This window comes from Cinclus cinclus, chromosome 22, assembly GCF_963662255.1.
Source record: "Cinclus cinclus chromosome 22, bCinCin1.1, whole genome shotgun sequence".
In the NCBI taxonomy this organism is placed as follows: domain Eukaryota; kingdom Metazoa; phylum Chordata; class Aves; order Passeriformes; family Cinclidae; genus Cinclus; species Cinclus cinclus.
The window spans coordinates 4244455-4266437 of NC_085067.1; the positions used below are offsets into that span (position 1 = coordinate 4244455).

A 21983-nucleotide genomic window follows, 5' to 3' on the forward strand; every position below is an offset into this window, starting at 1 on the left:
CTCCCCGTGTGCCACTAACCGCTCACCCTAACCCTCTCCTGACTCTGGAGTTCTCCTCCGCCGGCATGGGGCACCCCGGCATGGGGCAGCCCTCTGTGCCTGCAGCAGCCCTGCTTTGGGGTGCTGCGGGGCATCCACAGCTCATCTCCATCTGTGGGGGGATCCCGGCATGGCCGCAGCGGGACCGGCAGCTGCCCGTGCTTCCAGGACGCAGCGTGTTCAGGATTAGCAGCTGCGGGATGCCAGGAAGTGCTAATCCCTTCCTGGCTCCCCAGCCGTCGGCCAGGACACATCTGGATTTATTCCTTCAGGAAATTGCTAAGGGTTTGATGGGCAGTACAGCCCCAGGAGCAGAGGGGAGTGGGATGGGTACTAACACTGCAGTGTGTGAGCATGGGGGGAGGCAGCACCCATGGAGGGGAACCAGGTTGGGCTGCTGGAGCTCAGAGTTGCCCTGTGTGAATGGTGTCAACCTGCAGGATTCTGGAGCTCTGCACGCTCCAGATACAGAGCGGGTGTGTTTGGGCTCCCTGTCAGCAATTTCAGAGCAGGCTTCATCCTTTCTGATGGCTTGAATAGGAGAATGGCTGAAGGAAGGGAGAGAAGCCTTTTGGAAATGTGGTCACCTTGGGCTGCCTGTCCCAGAAGAAGGGAAGGCATCTTGGGGTACCGGGGAGCAACACCTCCAGCACCCAGCCCTGGGCTCGGGTACAACCGGGACCCTCAGTCAGGGTTGTGAGCTCTGGTGTTGGCACCCAGGGCCACGAGCCTTTTCCTGGGCAGGCTCAGCTCAACACAGCAAGGAGTCTTTTGCAGTGAGGCATGTCCCAGATATCTTGGAAAACATAAAAAAGGAGGCAATCAAGGCTCTATCCAGCTGGCTGCCAGCGTGCTGGCTCACCACAGCTCTCTCTGCAGCCGGAGGGTAGTTGTGCTTAGCAGCCAAGCCTTGCTGGGGACGTGGAGCCCCTCATCACCCCTCCTAACTCTACTCTCCCCCACAGTCCCACGAGCTCCCGGCACACCTTCACCTATGACAGATGGGATGATGAGCAGGACGCCGGGGACAGCACACGTCGCTCCTCCCGCAGCTCCCCCAGTGCCAGCGAGGTGGAGAGCCGGGCTGCCGAGACCCCCGCCTAGCCCCGACCACCACATCCCACCGCCCCGGGGAACACTTAGCTCCGGGGGCCTCTCCGGGCAGCCGGTATTTCTTCTGCATGGGGTGGGGGGGACACACGCAGCCGCCCCCCGGCTCCAGCCATGGGAGGAGCAGCCCGGCCGGCTCGCTGGCTGCACCCCCACCCTCCCACCTCCTGTCTGTCCTTGGCGGCAGAGTCGGCTGCTCTGGCACCCGGGATTTATTCCTCAGTGCCTGCTGGCTCCTTGTTTTATAACTTAAACTCCCCCCTTCGGCACCCTGCCGTCCTCTTACACCCCTTTTAGTTGAGCCAAAGACGTCTCTCGCTGGCCGGGCCCTGGGGAGCAGCCGCCCAGCAGCCAGGAAGGGGGACATGGGGAGAGGGTCCCACGTGCCCCCCCAGCTCCCCACCTCTGCCTGGCTGTTTTGCACTAGCCCAGCTGTGCATCTTCCCCCCCCCCCCCTTTACTTTCAGTATGAAAATAAACGTCATTTCTGGCTGGTGATACTGGCTGCTGCCTGCTCCATGTGCCTGGGGGATTCCCCTGTTTTGGAGGGGTGTTTGCATGGTGGAAGGGTCTGATGGAATGCATCCAGCCCCAGCAAGGATGCAGGGCTTCATGGAAAGGCCAAGCCTGGCCTCTTCCCTGAGCCTGCTGCACCCATGGGTGCTGGGGAGGGTGGGGGGGAAAGCCCTTGTGGGTGCCAGTGCTGAATCATTTATCAATCTTCATAAATATGCAGATGAGCAGCGGGACAGAGCCTCTGCCTGCTGGTGTTAAATAATTAACGCGGAGGAGATGATGATGTGCATTGCTGGCTGCCTACACTGCTCAGCCTTGGCCCTGGCTGTGTGCTGTCCCCGTGCCATGCACCTTGCCCCAGGGACACACTGCACCTTGGGGACCCCCCTCACTCCTTGGCAGGTTGTTTCTCTTTCCCCACCATCTCTTGGAAGCACACAGGCCAAGCTCGGTGCTCGCTGCCATAAAGCCACGCTGCGCTAATGCGCTTTCATTAAGTGGGAGCGATCTAATGATAATAAAATGGCACATTTAACATTAAAACATTTAACTTGACTCCTAAGCGAGTGTGTCTCTCCACACTGCTCCAGCTCCATCTTCATGAGGCTGACAAAGCTTCTTAATTTGTTCCCCAGGAGTGGGTTCTTGGTAGAGATGGCTTGGCACTGCATGGCACTGGGGGTGCTGGGATGCTGGGATGTGGGGAGGCAGGGTACCAGGATGCAGGGATGTGGGGAAGCAAGGATGCAGAGGTGCTGGGATGGTGGAATATGGGGACATGGGGATGCAGGGTATCTGGGGGTGTGGGGTTGGAGGAGTGCAGCATGTTGGGAGTCCCTAGGGTGCAGGGAGATGAAGATGCATGGTGATGGAGGTGTACTGGGTGTGAGGACACTGGGATGCAGGGATACAGCTGCAGGCCAGTGCAATGCCATGAGGGCATGTCTGGAGCCCCACACCTACTGTGCAGACCCAAGCACACCAGAGAAACGAGTGATGGCAAAGTGGGCCATGTTGTAGGATGGCTCCTCGCCCAGGCTCAGTTCACACAGCAACTTCCCCACCACTGGTGCCATCTTGAACCCATGGCCTGTGGGAAGGAGAGGGAAGGTGGGGGTACAACCATCCCTGTGACCCTGGGCAGCTCTGGGGTGCTGGGTTGGGGGAGTGGCTGCCCTTGCCTACCTGAGAAGCCGGTGCCAATGACAATGTTTCTGAACTTGGGATGCTGGTCCATGATGAAATCTTCATCTGGAGTATTCTGGGGAGCCAGGGTGTGAAGGTGAGGAGATAGGATGGGGTTAACCTTGGGGTGGGGGAAGGCTCAGGACCCTGGATGCCTGGATGTGTGCCCTGGGGAAGGTCTCACCGTGTAGAGGCAGGTCTCCATCACTGCTGGCTGGATCTCCAGCCCGGGCAGATAGCTGCTGATGAAGCTGCTTAGGATGGCAATGTCAGGGTGGGGGGTGCTCGAGGGGGCCTGATCCCGCTTCTCTGGTTCAGTGGGGCTGCCGTGGTGGTGGCACACCTGGAGGACAACTGGTCAGGGTGGGCTGGTTAGGGAATCCCCTGACCTTCAGCTGTGCCCTGCTCACCTTCATCAGACCTGGGTACTCAATGGAGGGCAGCCCGTAAATGCCGTGGGGGGCTTGGCTCAGCCCCAGGGTCAAGAAGCAGGGACTGACACTGCCCAAGCCAGCACTCCCAGGTTGTTTCTCCCTCCAGTAGCAGACATTGATGCGCAGGGGCTGGAATCACTGCATTAGCTCTTGCCCTGACAGTGCCAGCCCCACGTGCCACCAACCTTTACCTGCAGCGGCAGGCGGAGACCCAGTTGTTCCACAAAGGCACCTGTCCAGGCTCCGGCCGTGATGATGAGCCGGGGGGCTTTGTACACCCCAGCAGTGGTGGTGACAGTGACCGTGGGCCCAGGTTCAATGCGCAGCACTTTCTCCCCGTCACGCAGGGTGCCCCCATGTCGACGAAAAACCTCCTGGGTGGGAGGGTGACAGGAGGCAGCTGCAAGGACTGAGCCAGGGGACCCCCATCCCATCCCATCCCATCCCATCCCATCCCATCCCATCCCGTCCCGTCCCGTCCCGTCCCGTCCCGTCCCGTCCCTGTGTCATCCCAAAGTATTCCATCCCCGCAGCAGCACCTACCTGCACTGCCCGCAGTGCCCGGTCAGCGAAGAGCACCCCAGCAGTGCTGTCCAACACTGCCACCTGGCCAGCTTGCAGCTGGAAGCCAGGGAAGCGCTGGGCCAGCGCTGCGGCGTCGAGGACTTCGTCAACACCCAGGCTCCTCCTGCAGGCCTCCAGCTCCGGCTCTCCCGGCGGCCCCAGCAACACCAGTCCCGTCTGCCTGCATCCCACCAGTCACGCCAGCTCGCCCTCCTCCCCCTCCCTGCAAGGACCACCCCCCCCCCCCCCCGCTTGCTTTGCCCCTGGGGGAAACTGAGGCACGGTGACACCGGTGGTACTTGGGATGTGCCACACCCTGGTGCTGGGGCACCGCACAGTGGGATGCGGGTGACAAGGATAGAGTGAGATGCATGGGGAGTGTCCGGACTCTGACATCACACTCTCCCCGCTAAATAAAGCAAGCATCATCAGCCCTCACCCCGGCACCCGACGATCATTTAGATGCTCACTTCCTTAATGACATTTCCTCCGTGAACCCCCATATATTACCAGGAACTGGCTGCTGCCTGCCAAAGAAGCCGCGTTCCATCCAAAGGTCACCGCCCCCAGTCCCGCGGGGGGGGGACAGTGCCCGACGGTGGCTGCGTCCCTGTCCTTATCACCTGTAAAGAGTGGTGCCGGTCTCGGCTTCCAGCTGCTGCCAGAGGCGGAAGCTCTCGGGCATCATGCACGAGTAGTACTCCTGGGGGTAGGCGCTGCGGATGATGCGGCTCTGCCCGTGCGAACTGCCCCGGGAGTGGGGCAGGAGGAACTGAGAGGCAGAGAGGACATGGGGGTGACCACAGACACTGCCACTCTCAACCCCACCAGCCCCATGTGCACCAGAGCCGTGCGGCAGAGGGCAGAGGACACAGCCTGTCCTGTCAACCACGGCACAGGGAAACAGCAGGAAAAGGAGGTCCTGGTGCTGGGGACAGGGTGTCCTGGTGCTGGGGACAGGGTGTCCTGGTGCTGGGCACTGCAGTGCCAGCAGAGGCTCTGCTCCGTGCCACAGTGGAAGGCAGCCAGGTCTGCAGGCACCCGCCCCAGCCTGTTGGGAAAGGGAACATGGCAGAATGGGGTCACCATACCTGCTCCAGCAGCAGAGTGTCCTTGTGGCGCTGGGCCAGGTGGTAGGCAGTGAAAGAGCCCTGGATGCCAGCCCCAATGACAATGATATCGTAGGTGGACTTCTGGGGCTGTTTTGGGGCAGCCATGTCTGTCCTCGTCCCTGCTCCTGTCTCTGTGGCTGCTGGGAGGTGAGCCAAGGGGAGGAACGGGGCAGAGTCCAGCCAAGATGAGAGGGTGGTGGAGCTTTGGCCACCTTCCAGCTCTGTGGGGACACAGGAGGACACAAGGGCCATGTTCTTCCTACCCCTTGGGGCTGACCAGGCACAAACATCCTCATTCTCCCACCAACACCAGCACCTGGTACCACCAGGGCAGGCAGCTCTGCTGATCAGAGTGAATGGATGGCATGCATGAAGTGAAGGAAAACTATTTCAAATAAATCCCCCTTTCCACTGGTCACTCCTGGTTCCAGCTGTGGTGGGACACAGGGCTTCCATTTGTGTACCAATGGGAAATCCCCCCCCCCTTGCTTCCAGGCAAACAGGGTTTTTTTTTTTTCCCTCCAGCACAATTTATTACAGCCATAAACCATTTTGTTGCCATCTTTTGTTGTCTTTTTTTTTTTTTTTAATGGGAGATAGGGGTGATTTAGGGCTCACCAGAGCTGCCAGGATGCAGCATGGTGGAGTTTGCAAATCTATAAAATTCTGGGGTATGGCTGGGGTTTGGGGACAATGCCTTGGAGTGAGGGATAACACAGGCAAGGGCTGCAAGTTTTGCCCACTGCCTCCACTGCCCTGTGCTGCCTGACAGCTAATTAGGGAAATTAATTTACTCTGGCTTCTGCAGTGTAAAAGGCATTATTTACTGGTTAATTGTCATTATTATGAAATGTTAAATATCGTTATTTATTTTGCCACTTGCCTCTGGTGATGAATGAAGCTTTGGGGAGCACTGGAGGTTCTCACCAGGCCACAGGGACACCCCAACATTGTGCAAAGGTAGAACTGGCAGCTCACAGTAATGGGGAGGTGAAAGGAGGAGGATGGGCAGCACGGGCTGAGGCTGGGGTGCCCCCCAGACTCCTCATCCACCCCACTGCTCATGACCACTGCTGCAATGAGTGCATCCCAGTCTCAGCATCACCACAATGCCCAGGGCTCTACATCACAAAGGGCCCCGTTAAATCAGCACATCCTCGCTCGCCTTTGATGTTACAAATAATTCAGCAATTTCCCTGGGTTTCAGCTGACTTTTTTTGCTTTGAATAGCCCCTCTACTTGCTCTTCCTTTTTTGCTGGAAAGATGAAGAATAATTAATTATCCGTGAAACGTTAAATGGTAAAAATGAACTCCTCTCCCGTTAGCAGTGTGGTAATAACGTGGATGGAAAACCTTGCTTGTGAGGTTACAGAGATGGTGAGACCTCTGGTGGGATGCAAATCACCATCCCCAGGGCTCTGTGGGACCCCTCAGGCCATTGCTTTTGTTCTGCAGGTGACCCCAACCAGGCCTGAACCCAGGCATCAGGGAAGTCTGCACTCCCAAAGCTCAAAAAGCAGCTGCAGGATCTCAACTTGCCTTAGGGTGAATTTTTGGGGGGTCCCTCAGCCCTGTGCCAAGGTCACCATCATTGCTGCCATGTCCTCTCCACCTGGGTTTATACTGACTGGAGGCAATGCTTGTGGCAGCAAGAAATCCATTTCCCTAAGCAGCCGGCGTGGGTCAGGAGAGCTCAGTAAAAATGAAATATCCCCTGTGTGGGCTGGGTGGATGGATGGGAAAACTCAGGGCTGGCAATGGCATGGGGAGGAGAAAATGGGGTCTTGGGCTGGCACAGGCTGTGGGATTTGCCCCAGCTCACATCTACGTGGCACTGGGGAAATGGGGAGTGAGGAACTTTGGCCAAAGCTGGGCAAGGATCAGATGCAATTTGATGAGTGCTATACTCTGCACCCACTGCACCCTTTTCATCCCCTGTACATTGGGACAGAAATTTCCCAAAATCTCATCATCCATCTGTGCCAAACTCGTTTTTCACCAAGCACAAACCAACATTTAAAAAAGAATTAGGGAGCAATGCTGTTCCCCAGAGAGCCAAGGCAAAAACAGCATCCTTCTCTCCCATCCACAATATGTTGGCTCCATGCACACTCACCCCCGTTTTCCTCCCCAGTCCTCTCCATTCCCAATTCTTTGATGGCACCTGCAAAGAATTGTTTGTTTTCTGCCAAAAGCAACAGCGGCTGAAGGCAGGCCCTCATTAGCAGTCCAGGTACGTGCCTGGGGAAGCATCAGGCAGATTAAAATTATTTGAATATCATAATATTAGAAACTTCAATTTGGCCTCAAAATGCTCATCTTCTGAGCCCTACCAGGGCTTTGCTGCATTAAACATTGATGGTGATACCGATGGATCAAAGTTTTGGGTTTACAGCTGAAAGTGCTTTGAGGGAGAGCTGGCAGCACCCTCGGGATGAGAAGGATCCCGGCATCACTCCCAGCCCCACTCCCACCACAGCCGTGGTGGTACAACAGACAGTGCCACGGGGTTGGTGGCACACAGCCCATGACGTGGGACTGGCTGCCGCTCTGTTCTTGGCTCCCCACGCCAAGCCATGCCATTCTCCATGGCAGGAATGATGCATGTCGGCAAAGCAGGACCTGGGATTAAAATTAAACCCCCATCGGAGCCGGCTGCGTGGGCTGGGTGTGCTGCGGGGCTGGCCGGGCTGCGGGGGATCCGGCGAGGCGAAGCCATCTGGGCTTTTGGAAGGATGGGGAGTGGGTTATTAAACAAAGAGGGATTCTTTTAATATTTTTAACACCCGCAAGAGCCGTCCATCAGCCAATATGGAGCTTCTCGGTGCCGGTGCCAACACCATCTGCCCACTGCAGGGCTGGCTGCCCTTCAGGACCCCGAGGCAAGGGGCTCGGGAGGGGCTGTTTGGCCCCCACCACAAAGAATACCGACCCCCCTCTGTGCTGTTCCCGGTCCAGGTGTCTCAGACCGGGGGACGATGAGCCCAGCCCTAATTTGGGTTATTTAGGGATGAGGAAGAGGAGATTGGGGGGGGGCTGTGGTGAGAGTTCTGCAGGGTGGGGAGGTAGGATATGGTGATGTGGGCACCGAGCACCTTTCCCAGAGCCCTCGGAGGCTCCCACCCCGAAGGGTTGCCGGGATTCGGGGCGGAATGGGGGGGGTTAGGCAATCCCCCTCCCGCAATCTCCATCTCCAGCTTTAGCGGTCGCCGCACTCGAAGAGTTACGGCGTGGGGGTGGGGTAGCAGGGAGGAGCCCCCCCTCCCAGCCTGCGGGATTGGAGGGCGCCTCGCTCGGAGACTTACGGCGGGGGGGGGGGGGGGGGGGGGGGGAGGTGGGGGGAGCCCCCCTCCCCACTCTTTCCTCCCTGGAATTAGCGAGCGCCTCTCTTGGAGCATTACGCCCCCCCCCCCCCCCCCCCCCCCCCCCGCTCTGTCCCTGGGATTGGCGAGCGCCGAGCTCGAAGCATTACGGGGGGGTGGGGGAGAGGCGGGGAGAGCCCCCCCCCCCCCCGATCCTTGGATTGGTGTGCGCCGCGTTCGGAGCATTACGGCTCTCCCCCCACCTCTCCTCCGCCGTCCCCGGTATCGGCGGGCGCCGCTCGGGGCGCCGCCGCCGCCGCCGTGCCCGCAGCGGAGCTGTCCGCGGTGCTGATCGCCGCCGGCCATGGGCCCGCCGCCCGCGCTGCTCCTGCCGCTCCTCGCCGCGCTGCTCCGCGCCCCGGCACACGGTAAGCACCGGCCGACATCCCCGGTCATCCCCGCCGTGTACACCGACCGCTCTTCGGTACCGGGTGGCCTCAACCCGTCTCCGTCGCCGTCAAACTTTGCCAACTCGTGCTCGCCCCCCGGTGCGGAGGGGACGCTCCCTGTTTACCCCCGGTGAACCGAGAATATCCCCCCCCCCCCCCTCCTCCCCGTTATCCGCCCCACCGCCGCCTCCTCCGGGGACGCGCGCAGCGCTTTGCAGCCGGGCTGGTGCAACGCCGCCCCCGGCAGGCTCCGGCGGCAGCCCCTCTGCCGGGGGAAGAATCACTGCACCGGGGGCTGGGCAGGCACGGCGGGACCCGCACCCGGGGTCACCGAGCCCTTCGAGCCCCCCTCGGGCTGGCTATGCCGTGAGCCGGTCCCTCCGTGCGGTCCCCACTGCTGCGTGGGAGCATTCGGTTCTTTCTCCCTCTCTTCCCGGTCGGTGTGACCCCACCAGCTCCGCTGGGGACGCGGGGGTGGCGGGTGTTGGTTTGCCAAGGAGAGCAGCCAACACCCAGCTCGGCTCCTTGTCTCTGACACCCGTGGGGTACCGGCAGTCCCGATGCCTCGTGGCTCCGCTGCCCTAAAAGATAGAATTGGGGGACCCTCTAAGGCTTGGGGAGACCTGTCAGGGATTGGGGTGCACTGGAGCGCTGTGGCCATGCATGGGGCCGCGGGTGGGTCGTGGTCCAGCGCTGCTGGCCCCGGTGGGATGCGGGATGTGGACACCGGCTGCAGGCAGCAGCCGTGCGGGGAGTTACATAAACTCCCCATCTGGCAGCGGAGCCCAGCCGGGGAAGGGCGCCGTGGCCCTGCGCCCGCTTCTATTCCCAGCTCGTTCTGCCACCTGGGGCTGCTGCCACAGCCTTCTTTCTTGGGAAAAGAGTGGATGGGGACAGCAAGTGGGGCAATGCCATGGCACCCCCATCTCCTGCCCTGCTAGGGGGGCAGCAGAGTTGGAATGGGGGGTCCATGTCGCTGGCTCTGTCCTGGGAGCAGGGCGCTGAGCAGGGCAGATTCCCCCCAAGGGAGGCTGGTGCTTACTGTGTCAGTTTAATGATTTCTAATGAGCAATTACCTCTAGTCAGTCCCCTAATTTCTGAATATCAATAAAGTTAATTAAACACTGCATGTGCATTTCCCAGAGTCTTAAATGTAGGGATGCCCTAGGAGGTGCTGAGCTTTTCCCAGGGCTGGGACCCATGGGGTCCCGTCCACCCTGTATCCCCTCATCACGTACTGGGAGCTGCCTGTGTGGCTTGTGCCTCAAACTCCCCATCCTCCATCAGGCAGGGCTCCCAGGCAGCACCCAGGGTTCCATGCAGCATTGCCATGCTCAGTGTCACCGTGGCCTTGACTTGGCATCGATGGGCTGGTGCATGATGGGGATGAGCCATGGGTCTGAGGGACACGGGGTCAGCGAGTCATGGACCCCTCATCCAGGTTGGGGAGCTTGGTGATGTGGTCTGAGTCGTTGCAATGCAGTGTCTGATCCTTTCTCTGTCCTATGCCAGCTGTGGAGCACCACCAGCCCTTGTCATCCACAGGGATTTGCCCCAGCAGAAAGTGGGGTCTGGACCCCATGGCACTAGTGCAGCCGAGGAGGATGGTGCCAGGCACAGCTCCATCAACCCTGCCCCACTGCAGCCCCTCTCCCCATCTCTCCAAAGCCATGGCAGGCCAGGCATTTTTGTAGGGGTCATCTTAGCCATGCTGGAGGGACCTCCTTGTAATTTGGGGTCCTGGTAGCCTGGGGCATTAGGAAGCAACACAGGCTGTGGCAGGGGGCACAGGGCCTGGCTGTACCCCCATGAGCTGTGCCACGGCATCCAGCATCAGCCAGATGCACTGTGCCCATAAGGGTGATGTATTTGGGGGACAAGGTGCCCCTGGGGATGTGGGTGCTGGCTGGGGCCTCGGTGTGAGGAGGGGGCTGGGGAAGGAGGCAGGCTCCAGTCATTAACAGCGCGTGTACTCGTGCCCTGCGTGCCTCGGAGGAGTTCGTCACCGCCACGCTGCCATGCCGCCAGGCCAGGATTATCTGGATAATACTCTTAAAGCCAGGGAGCAGGAGTGCAGGGCTGTCCCGCGGGGATGTGGGGAGCAGGCTGAGCCAACCACCCCCACCATTGCCCGGGAGCCTGATTGTGGGTTTGCAGCTCTGGGGATGAACTCAGCACAGGGTGCTGTGCCAAGCAGGGCTGCCAGGCAGAGTCAGAGCAGTGGGAATATGGGGAAAAATGGGGTGCAAAAAGCTTGGGCAAGGGCATGACAAGGGCACCCCCAGGCCTGGTTTGGAGCAAGAAACAACCCCCCCACTCTGTGCTGCTGATGGGATCCCCAGGCTAGCATGGAGCTGCTGGGGCTGTCATTCCCTGCCTGCAGCCCCTGCCAGGGTAGGGGCTGAGGCTGACCCTGGCTGTGGGGTCCCCTGGGAGCACCAACAGTCTCCAGGGGAGGCAGATGAAGTTGTGTCTCCAGCGACTCTGACGGGAGAGGATAATTTCGCCTCCAATCAATTCTTTAAATGCACACAATTGAAAGATTGCCTCTGAAAGCTGCCTATAACCAGGGAGGTAATGGATTCCCTCCAGTCGCAGGCAGGAGCTCGGGAGTGGCAGCATCCCTTCCTCTTGCTGCTGGGGAGATGGGGACAACCAGAGGGCCAGCACTGCTCCCACCATGAGCATCCTTGGATGGGTGAAGGGGCTGCTTGGACCCTTTAGAGGCAGCTGGGGATGCCTCTATCTGCCTGGCTCACTGCCAACCTGCCCTCTGCTGAGACCTGGCACTGCTCATCACATCCTCTGAGGTGCCAGGGGGTCCCAGTGGCCAAGGTTGGGGATCTGCTCAACCCCCAGCCTGCAGGAGAAGCAGCAGGAACCAGCCTGCACTCTCGCTGTGCCAGTAGAAATTATTACATATATAATTTAAATGCAGTAACGAGCTGTGCTGAAGGGATCAAATATTAATCAGCTGCAAGAGCGCTGCTCTGACCCTGTGAAAATGGAGAGAGGTGCTTGAAATGCCAGATCAGCCAGTGGTGGGCAATGAGTGAGGTGATGCTTGGACAGGGCAGGCTCTGGTGGTCCCCAGATGCCCTGGGGGGGGTGGCAGCAAGGGGGGATGTTGGCTGTAAGATCAGCCCTCAGTGGCTTCCAGAACTGGGTGGTTCATCCTCTAGGAAAAGCGGTGCTGGGGCAGGATGTGGGGCTGGCTGAAGAGACAGAGAGCTGGGGACAGCTGAAATACTGGCTCTGGCAGGAGCAGGCGGCGATGGGAGGGAATGGTGTCTGCAGGAAGTATGACATGGCTGAGCAGCCCAACGCGGAGCCCAACGAGCAGCTCTCGCTCGCCTCCCGCAACCGATTTCAATTACTGTCTCTGGCAGTGGGCGGAGGGAATGGGAGACGGGAGCTGGGTGGGCAGCGTGGTCCTGCTCACCCTGCCTGAATCCTGCCCACGCTGGGCAGGCACCCCCCAGCACCGAGGGGTGCCCCAAGGGCTGGGTGCCCCTCTGCCACTCTGAAGGGTGAGGTTTGCTGGGTTCTGGGAGAGACCAGAGTTTGCGCAGAGCCCCATGGGGTTCTGACACCTACATCATGGCCACTGTGGGGTGGCACAGAGTGGGTGCTGCCCAGCAGTGGGGTATTCCTCATGGAAAATCCTCGGGGAGGGGCTGGAGGGGCTGATTTGGGTGCTGTCAGTCCAGGGAGGGGGGACATGGCACACCACAGTGCTTGGGTCTGAAGCAGACATACAATTTATCCCTGCTGCTACATAGGGAAATTGCTGTAGAAACCCATTAGCTCCTCAGGGAGAATGGGGAAGGGGGATTACCTGGGCCGTGCGTGGCGAGGAGGGGACAAGGGCACCATTGGCATCCACCAGGTGGGAAGGGAGGAAAGCCCCAGGGATGGGCACCCGGCTGCCCGCTGGGTTCTGCCCTCGTGCCCACCCGGTGTCGGTGGTGCTCAGTGTGTCAGGCGGTGCTCGGCCGCCACGATGCTCCAGGGAACTGGTTGCGGTGATGTGACATGTGTCAGCGGGTAAATGACTGTTCAATTCAAGGAGAATTGCAAAACATACAAGGTCAAACGCTTCCCCGCCAGCGCTGCCATGAATATTAAAGCTGAGCTCCTCCGATAGCTGCCAGGGCTGGCGGCCGCACTCGCCAGCGGTGTCCCCAGGCACCAGGGCAGCCCCTTGGGTCCCTGCTCCAGCTGCTCTAACAGTCTCAGCTTGGCCATGGGCATCTGGGGTCACTGGTGGTGCCAGGGTGGAGGTGGCCATGGGGCGAGAGGACATGGATGCCAGTATAGGTGCCAGCTCGCCATGCTGGATGTCAGTGGTTTGTCTGTGGTGACGGCTGGGTGGCAGAGGAGCTGGCTGCACAGTCCTGCCCGTACCCACCCACCCCTGCCTTCACCCTCGCACCATCTGTGCTCTCCTGCCTGTGCACGCCCACCCCTGCCTGCATCCCAACAATGCCTGAATTCCCACGCTGCCTACACCTGCCCACCCACCACCTGCACCCACCTGTATTCCCTGCCTGCTCCTGCCCACGCTGCTTTCAGCACAAGCCCTGATCCCTCCCTGGGGTCCTCAGGGTCAGCAGGACAGGGGGCAGGTAGGGATTTGGTATCAATAGGGTGTGTTTCCTCTCCTGTTCCTGTTATGGAGGCTGGGGGTGGTTCAGGGGGCTGGAGGCCATGGGACAGGGAGGTGGGGGAGCGTGGCGTCAGCTACCTGACAGCTCATTCATCACAACTGCTGGCCCTGGCCATGGGGGCAAAGCCAGATTGGATTTTAAATTAGAAAATAAACTTAGAATCTTGTGAGGCCCAGCCCTTGCCTTCACCCTGTGCCAGGCACCCGCCTGTCTGCACCTCTCGCCTGCCCCCTCCTACAGATGGGGAAACTGAGGCATGGAACACCACTGTGCCACGGTGCTGTGATGCTCCTGGGGCCACTGAGGGCCCTGCCCTGTCCCCTCCCTGAGCTGGGCACTCTGTTATTGCTTTCTTGGCAGGCAGCATCGATCGGTGCTCCCTGGGCGGCCGCGTGCCGCCTTATTTATTTATTTGTGACAGCAGGCAGCATCGATTCCCGTGGGGGGGGCCTCCACCCGCCACAGCCAGATTAGTCTCTGGCATCTCCCGGCTGCTGTTAATAAACTCCCACCCGACAAAGCCAGTGGGAGGGATTAGGACCCTGTGGTGGGTGTGACCATCGCCAGCATGCCGAGGGATGCTGGCACATGGCTACTGGGGACTTGACAGCCCCTTTGCCCGCCCTGAGTTCAGCGGGGTCACTGCTGGGTGCCAGGGCCCACAGAGATGTCTGCTGGGTAGCCAGTCCCATGTCAGCCGTCCCTGGTCACCTTGGGGACATGGGAGGGACATAGCTGTTGCACTAGAGATAAGCTGCTTAGAGACATCTGTGGAGGTGGAGGATCTAATACTGTGGTGTTCACGGGGCACGGGTGGCAGCAGCTGGGCACCCACTGCCTTCCCACAGTGTCCTGAGCCTCCTACATCCCCAGAGGGTCAACAGTGTCCCAAGAACCCCCTTGTGCCAAGAGAACCCTGTGGTACTGAGACACTGCCCAGCCCAGGGTGTTCAGTGTCCAGACGGGACCTGCTGTAGGATCCTTGCTGTGAGGTCTGGCCTCCATGGGGACCACTGTTCTCCCCAGCACCTCGGGCAGGAGAGATGCTTATGGACAGGAGTGTCCAGGGGGCTGGGTGGGAATCTGTAGCCCAGCCTTCACTGCATAGGGCAGTGGTGGCAATGGAGGGCCCAGCCCTAAGCACTAATCTGCTGTTAAAGCCTAACAGAGATTTTGGCGCCCTTCAGTATAAACTCATTAACTTTTATGTTCTAATAAATGGATCCTATTAAAATATAATTCTGGCCTTGCTGGGGGGCAAGTGAATCTCTCAGAGCTGGTGCGGGCAGGTGTCCCTGCTGTGCCTCTGTGCCCAGGGCATTATCATTGTCCCAGCTCGATGGCAGGGGGATGGTGGGGACAGGGAGTGGGTAGCAGCGGTGTGAGGACGCCTGCCAGCACCCAGCAGCTCCCCACTACGCTGCACACCCAAGATAATGTCTCTTAATAGTCCCTTAAAAGCGGCAGTCGCAGAGTAATTAATCTTCGCGGGGCCCTGCCCTGCTACGGATAGGGATAATTACCCGGTAATTGGCAGTATCGTGTCATCAGTGCCTGTGCACGGCGGCAAGACGTGCCCACGCGCTGCCGTGGTCTCACAGGGATGCTGGGTGTCAGCATGGCATCCCCTCTGCCGCGGCACTAAGCCGTGCCCAGCAGGAGAGGGGACGGTGCTGTGCCAGATCCAGGAGCGGGAAATGCTGGGTGACTCATTAGGGCTGATTAAATTCTCTTTTATTTTTGGTCTAAAGGCCGTAAGCTGCTGGGCTGGGCATGCTGGGGATTTGTTCAGGGACTAATGCCTGGGAGGGACACGGGGCTGTGACAAGGGAATCCCTGTGGTTGTGGGTGGGAGAGGGGGGAGCATCGATGGGGTAGGGGGTTCCCTACAGATTCACACTGGTTGGAAAGAAGCTGAGCTCTCTGGCAGCCTGGAGAGGGGTCCAAGTGTCCAGGCTCCCGTGACATTCCTGGTACAGCTGGTCATGGCAGTCACCTATAATAAGTGTATGCACCCTGGGATGGCCACCTCTGTGGTGAAGGATAATCTGTGATCAGGGACACCTAATCCCACGGCTGTCCCCCTGTGGGCTGGCTCACAGAAGGAGTGGGCACCCCTACACATGGTATACAAGCTGCAGATGTGCATTAATTAGCCAGGACTTAATTGCCAGGGCTGCCCCAGTGAAGGGTATGCTGAGGAGAGGGTGTCATGGACCCGCTGCACATGGCTGATGTGCTTGTTTGCCATCCAGGTTTTGGGGGAATTTTGGTGTGCAGGGATGTGTTAGCCCTTGGAGCGGCACTGGCCTGTGGTGGAGGGCTGGTCCCTGGGAAGTGTTGGTCCCCAGTGCAGCACAGGTCTGTGGCACTGCACCAGCATCACTCCCCAGAGCTGCATCCTTACCTGATACAGCATCAGTCCATATCCAAGCTCTGCTCCCAGGTGCCACCTGTTGAAGCATCACCTGTCCTCTGTTCCCTGTCAGTCCCCAACACACCATCAGTCCGCAGATCCCCAGCATCCCACACTCTTTCCTCCCTCCAGGCTTCAACGGGCTGGCGAGGAAGACTGGGGAGAGCGCTGAGGCGGAGCCGACAGCGCTGCCCACGCCGGTGGAGCGGGAGGCAGAGGCTCACTTTGTGAGCACGGCACCCACGCTCAAGATCCTCAACCACCACCCTCTGCTGGAGGACCTGCTGCACGAAGCCTTCCTGAAGAAGGACTACCTGGCCCAGGCGCCATTCCTGCCTGCTGGCGCCGGCCCCCTCCTCCCTGCCGGTGCCCTCCAGCCAGCCCCTGACCCCCCAGAACCTGAGCCCTCACCCCGCACCCCTGCCCTGCCCCGGCCCGCCTTCCCCACTGACCCGCTCACCACACCAGCAGGGCGTCCCGGGCCGTGGGGGGAGGCGTGGGGGGCTGTGCCAGGTGCAGACCCCTCGTGGTCCCCCTCTGGGGTGCCAGAGTCAAGCACTGCATCCCCCAGCCAGGTACCCACCACAGCCAGCACATCTCTGGCACCCCATGCCGGGGCCACTGTGATGCCTGGGGATGAGGAGGGGACCACCACCACCTCTACCATCACCACCACTACTGTCACCACACTGCAGGGGCCAGGTGAGCACCAGGGAGGGAGTCAGGTGGAGCTCAGGTGAAGCGGGGCTGAGCTGGGGTCTCTTCTGTCACCAGCTCCCTGCAACCGGACGCTGGCGGGTCCCGAGGGCTGGCTGGTGTCCCCAGAACCTACTGGTGTCCCCTATGATGGCAGCCTGGACTGCACGTACACCATCTCTGTCTACCCTGGCTATGGCGTGGAGCTCAAGGTGAGCTGAGGGCTGAAGGTGGGACAGGGTGGCAGGGGGCTGCAGACAAGTGTGGCATGTCCCCTACTCTGTGTCATGGCTGTGTGTCTGTGCAGGGTGCAGCAAACACATGGTCTTGTCCCTGTCCTTGTCCCCATTCCTGTGTCCCTAAGCTAAGAGAGCTGGCTCAGGGCATTGCCTACCCTCAGGCCCTAGCGCAGGGATGTGGGTACATGAGCTGGTGGGATGCTCCAGGATCCTCTGTGTCCACCAGCTGCTGAGGCTGGCACCCATCACAAAGAAGTGCTGTTAGATTTAATTAATTAAGCCCTAATGGAGAAGGTGTGAGCAGTGCCAGCAGGTGCCATGCTGTGCTGCAGGGCCAGGAACACCCAGCACCCATCTGCCAGGAGCAGAGGCTGACAGAAAACCCTGCTGTGCTGAGGCCGTGTGCTGCTCCCGTCAGTGGCATGTGCCATGTGTCCCCATCTCTGCTGAAGCCACCATAGGGCAGTGCCATGGCTTGTGGAAAGCCAGAGGTGAGCCAGAGGCAGCATGTCCACCACCAGCCCTGCTCCAGCCCACACTCAGCAGTGCTGCTGCTCCTCAACATGCAGCAAGGCTTAATTAGCATCATTAATAACAAATTGCTCCAGAGGGTGAGGCTGGCTGGCTGCAAGGCTGCTGGTGTGGGCCTGGCTGTGCTGTGGTGCTGTGGTAGAGCTGCTGGCTGGGCCCTGCTGCTCTTGGTGTGGGGGATGATTTATGGCACTGCTAACCATGTTTGAAAAGTGCTGCCCTGCACAGACAAGCTCCAGTGGGCTATCGACCACAGAGAAACCACTCAAGGACCAGCTCCATGATGGTGTGGTGGTGACACTCGTGTCCCCTGCAGGTAGAGAACATCAGCCTGGCAGAAGGGGAGACAATGACAGTGGAGAGCACAGGAGGCCTGGAGCCCAACCTCCTGGCCAACGAGTCCTTCCTGCTGCGGGGCCAGGTCATCCGCAGCCCAGCCAACCTCCTCACCCTCCGCTTCCAGAGCCCCCGGCCCCCCAGCCCTGGCTCCTACCACTTTCGCTACCAAGGTATGGGGCTCAGATCCCTCTGTACCCTCTTCGAGCATCCCTGCCAGTATGGTGCTAATTTATGTACCAGGAATTTATCTGTATTTTAAGCGGGCACTGACTGGGTGAGGAACGCCCATGGAGAGCTAATTGGCCCTAGCAATTATGGATTCATTTCGCATAATTGTTGGCAGCCATAGGCATTGTATCACTCAAGACCTGCCACACCTAGGCATTTCCAGGGGTCTGGGGAGGCAGTTTCTGGGTTCTGTGGGGGTCCATAGCTCCTCAGCTTTGGTAACGCCACCACCTGCCCCCAGCCTATCTGCTGAGCTGCCCCTTCCCGGCACGGCCGGCTTTCGGGGAGGTCTCAGTCAGCAGCCTGCATCCTGGTGGGGATGCCCGTTTCCGCTGTTCCACGGGATACCAACTGCAGGGCACCCACCGGCTCGTCTGCCGCAACGCCACCCGCCCCTTCTGGAGCGCCCGCGAGCCCCTCTGTCTTGGTAAGCACTGGCACCACGGGGACACGGCACAGCTGGCACGGCACAGTCACCCACTGATGGTCCCTCTCCCACAGCGGCGTGTGGTGGGGTGGTCCGGAATGCCACAGTGGGACGCATTGTCTCGCCTGGCTTTCCCGGGAACTACAGCAACAACCTGACGTGCCACTGGCTGCTGGAAGCGCCGGCTGGCCACCGCCTGCACCTCCACTTTGAGAAGGTGTCGCTGGCAGAGGACGATGACAGGTTTGGCTCTGGAGCAAAGTAGGGGGGCTAGGGGTGTGGGGGCATCCTGGGGCAGCCCCTAGTGGGACCACGTACAAGGATGAGTGCTCCTGGCTATATCCAAGGATGGGATCTGCCATGGGTAGGCGCCATTAGTCATATTTAAGGATGGATGTTACTCGCCATGGCCAAATGTAGCTACTTTTGGCCATTAGCCACAGTCAAGGACAGGCGTTTGACATATTAAAGGAAGATAACCTCTGCCCATGCCCAAGGATGGTGCTGTTGGAAATGGCCGGTGTTGGAGGCTACCATCCATGCCCAAGCACGGCTGCTGTTGGTCATGGTCAGCACTACACCCTGCCCTTATCATGCCTTGGCAGGCTCATCATCCGCAATGGCAACAACGTGGAGGCACCGCCGGTGTATGACTCCTACGAGGTGGAGTATCTGCCCATCGAGGGGCTGCTCAGCACAGGGCGCCACTTCTTCGTGGAGCTCACCACCGACAGCAGTGGGGCCGCTGCGGGCATGGCACTGCGTTATGAGGGTATGGGGCCAAGGGCATAGAGAGCACCCCAAACATCCCTGTGCCCACCTGGCCCCTGCAGACCTTTGCCCCTGTGCCTGCAGCCTTTGAGCAGGGGCATTGCTACGAGCCCTTTGTCAAGTATGGGAACTTCACGGCCAGTGATCCCCGGTACCCCGTGGGCACCACGGTGGAGTTCAGCTGCGACCCTGGCTACACACTGGAGCAGGGCTCCACCATCATCGAGTGTGTCGACCCCAGTGATCCACAGTGGAATGAGACAGAACCAGCGTGCCGTGGTGGGTGCTGGTGTGTGCTGGAGTGTGCCGGGGATTGCTGTGGACGGGGGATGAGAGATACCGCAGCCACTGTGCTGTTGTGTGTGATGGAACTGAGGGACATGGTGGGTGCTGGGATGTGAGATGCTATGGCAGGTGCCCCATGGCAGTGCCAAGCCCAGCGTGTGCCCACAGCGGTGTGCAGCGGGGAGCTGACGGACACGGCCGGAGTGGTGCTGTCACCCAACTGGCCAGAGGCCTACGGCAAGGGCCAGGACTGCATCTGGGGGCTGCACGTGGAGGAGGACAAGCGCATCATGCTGGATGTCCGCGTGTGAGTGGCGGGATGGGCCGGGATGGGGATGGTGGGTGGTGGATCTGTGCACTCCCTGCCCTCACGGCCCCACTGCCACAGGCTGCGGCTGGGCTCTGGGGACATGCTGACCTTCTATGATGGGGACGACCTGACGGCACGCATCCTGGGCCAGTACACAGGCGCCCGTGGCCGCTTCAAGCTCTACGCATCCACTGCCGATGTCACTGTCCAGTTCCAATCTGACCCTGGTGCCGGTGCCTTTGCCTATCGGCAGGGCTTTGTCATCCACTTCTCTGGTGAGGCCCATGGTGGGAGAGTGTCCCTGGTGTCTGCAGTGTCCTCCATGCCCTGCTCAGCCTTCCATGCCCACAGAGGTACCCCGTAATGACACCTGCCCTGAGCTGCCGGACATCGCCAATGGCTGGAAGACGTCCTCACAGCCAGAGCTTCTCCATGGCACTGTGGTTACCTTTCACTGCTACCCTGGCTTCCAGCTGATCGGCACTGACCTCCTGATGTGTCACTGGGACCTGACGTGGAGCGGTGATCTGCCCTCCTGCGAGCGGGGTGAGTGGTGCCCACCAGTGCCCACCCTGCCCTGCAGCACATCCCCAGCCACCCTCACCATCAGGCACTCCTGCCTGCAGTGACAACCTGCCGGGACCCTGGGGATGCTGAGCACAGCCGCAGGGTGGTCTCCAACCCTAAATTCCCGGTGGGAGCCACCGTGCAGTACGTCTGTGACAAGGGCTATGTCCTGGCTGGCGCTGGGACCCTCACCTGCCATGACCGTGCTGCCGGGGGACCCAAGTGGAGTGACCGCCTCCCCAAGTGCATCCGTGAGTTGGGCATCCCCTCCCCGGGCATATCCCCCAAGCCGACAGCGAGCGCTGATGCCACCTTACCACTGCCTCGCAGTGGAGACCTACGAGCCCTGCCACAATCCCGGCGTGCCGGCGGGCGGGCGGCAGAACCCCGAGCGGCGGCTGTACCCGGCAGGAGCCACCCTACACTTCTCCTGCACCGCCGGCCGGGCGCTGCTGGGCGAGGGCAGCCTGCGCTGCCTGCCAGGGCACCCCTCACGCTGGAGCGGCTCCCCTCCTATCTGCAAGGCAGGTGAGACAACCACTCCCCACCCCAGAACCCCGCCGGCACCGCTCAGCACCCCACTTCTCACCCCTGGTGTTTGTTTCTCTCTTCTGCCTCCTCCAGCCTCCTACGATGAGTTTTACAGCAACCGTAACCTGGATGGTAAGGGCAAGGGTGTGTTGGGGTGCCAGAGCATGGAGGGGCACCCGGGGTGCGGCCAGTGTGGGGTGTCCCCTGGGTGAGCCCCCAACTCTCCCGGACAGCTGTGGCCAAGGCCGTGCCCTCGGGGACAACACTGGAGGGCACCAACGTTGCCATCGCTGTCTTCCTGCCCGTGCTGGTGGTGGCCCTGCTCATCGGGGGCATTTATCTCTACTTCTCTAAGTGAGTGGCCTGCTGGCTCCTGTCACCCCATGGGGTCCCACATCCCCCCACTGCCCACTCCAGCTGCCCCTTCCCCACAGGCTCCAGGGGAAGCCAGCCCTTCAGCTGCCTCTTGCTGGCTCCCACCCCTACGACCATATCACCGTGGAGTCGGCTTTTGACAATCCCACCTACGAGACAGGAGTAAGTACTGGGCCCCACACCCCCCATCTGGGGCTGGGCACCCTGAGGACCCTGCATCACATGGGCCACCTGTACCAGAGGCTGTGTATGGGATGGGGGCATATGTTCCAGGAACCATGCATTAGATAGGACATCCATCCAGGAACAACACAGGGGATGGGACATGCACTCAGAGACCACTCATGGGATGATGCATCTATCCAGGGACTGTTCACAGGATGGACATCCAGTTAGGGACCACAGGGGATGGAACCAGGGAATGTGGGGTGGGATATCCATCTAGGCACCACACATCAGTTCAGACAACTATCCAGGCACCACACACACTATCTGGGATATCCATCCAAGCACCATGAACAGGATGGACACTGATCCAGGACCCATGTACAGGATGGGACACACATCCTAAGGGCTGTCTGTAGTCTGGGATGTGCCCCCAAGTCCTTATGGGATGGGAGAAGCCCTGTCCCTGTCCCAGGCACCCCGTTGCACTGCCAAGTGTCCAACCCCTTGCAGTCTGTTTTCTTTGCAGGACACGAGGGAATATGAGGTGTCCATCTAGGTGTGGGCAGCGTGGAGCTGGGCGCTGCAGCCACCCCTCCCGGGCCCTCCCGTGCCCGCTGGCCCCCGGCACGGGCTGGGAACACCTCTCCCAAGGAGACTCAAGCCGAGCACTTGGCAGGACCCACCTGGGCACCGGCCACCCCCCTGCCACTCCCAATCC

At 60.1% G+C, this 21983-nt stretch overlaps 3 protein-coding genes across 4 annotated transcripts in view; 2 read left to right on the top strand and 1 right to left on the bottom strand.

Moving 5' to 3' along the window:
- Positions 1-1113, top strand: part of MYO18A (myosin XVIIIA) — a 31234-nt gene extending 30121 nt beyond the window's left edge. The window contains exon 42 of the mRNA XM_062507310.1: positions 1005-1113. The gene's annotated coding sequence lies outside the window, so the exon portion shown is untranslated. The remainder of the gene's footprint in view (positions 1-1004) is intronic.
- Positions 1114-2624: 1511 nt separating this feature from the next.
- Positions 2625-5065, bottom strand: PIPOX (pipecolic acid and sarcosine oxidase). Its single transcript, XM_062507166.1, has 8 exons — positions 4940-5065; positions 4472-4620; positions 3828-4029; positions 3476-3658; positions 3261-3413; positions 3035-3193; positions 2851-2926; positions 2625-2755 (listed from the first exon to the last, which is right to left on the bottom strand). The coding sequence occupies exons 1-8, from the start codon at positions 5063-5065 to the stop codon at positions 2625-2627; spliced, it is 1179 nt and encodes a 392-aa protein (XP_062363150.1).
- A 3562-nt stretch (positions 5066-8627) lies between these two features.
- On the top strand, positions 8628-21808 carry SEZ6 (seizure related 6 homolog). Of its 2 annotated transcripts, none has more exons than XM_062506936.1 (17): positions 8628-8691; positions 15931-16500; positions 16573-16706; positions 17581-17773; positions 18073-18258; positions 18333-18501; positions 18864-19030; positions 19114-19308; positions 19483-19621; positions 19703-19899; positions 19976-20170; positions 20251-20442; positions 20522-20719; positions 20816-20854; positions 20956-21076; positions 21157-21259; positions 21776-21808. In XM_062506936.1, exons 1-17 carry the CDS (start codon positions 8628-8630, stop codon positions 21806-21808), a joined length of 2895 nt encoding a protein of 964 aa, XP_062362920.1. The 2 variants fall into 2 exon arrangements, with proteins under 2 accessions (XP_062362920.1, XP_062362919.1); XM_062506935.1 differs by lacking the exon at positions 8628-8691 and adding an exon at positions 11449-11617.
- Positions 21809-21983: the final 175 nt, after the last annotated feature.

Excerpts from the sequence above, each read along its gene's own strand:
- PIPOX (XM_062507166.1), bottom strand. The coding sequence starts at position 5,065 with ATGGCTGCCCCAAAACAGCCCCAGAAGTCCACCTACGATATCATTGTC. Across the intron at positions 3,194-3,260 it reads AGTACCCAGGTCTGATGAAG|GTGTGCCACCACCACGGCAG; the intron begins GTGAGCAGGGCA and ends GTTGTCCTCCAG. Across the intron at positions 2,927-3,034 it reads TGGAGACCTGCCTCTACACG|AATACTCCAGATGAAGATTT; the intron begins GTGAGACCTTCC and ends CTGGCTCCCCAG.
- SEZ6 (XM_062506935.1), top strand. The coding sequence starts at position 11,449 with ATGCCTCTATCTGCCTGGCTCACTGCCAACCTGCCCTCTGCTGAGACC. Across the intron at positions 16,501-16,572 it reads CACCACACTGCAGGGGCCAG|CTCCCTGCAACCGGACGCTG; the intron begins GTGAGCACCAGG and ends TTCTGTCACCAG. Across the intron at positions 18,502-18,863 it reads CTGGCAGAGGACGATGACAG|GCTCATCATCCGCAATGGCA; the intron begins GTTTGGCTCTGG and ends ATGCCTTGGCAG.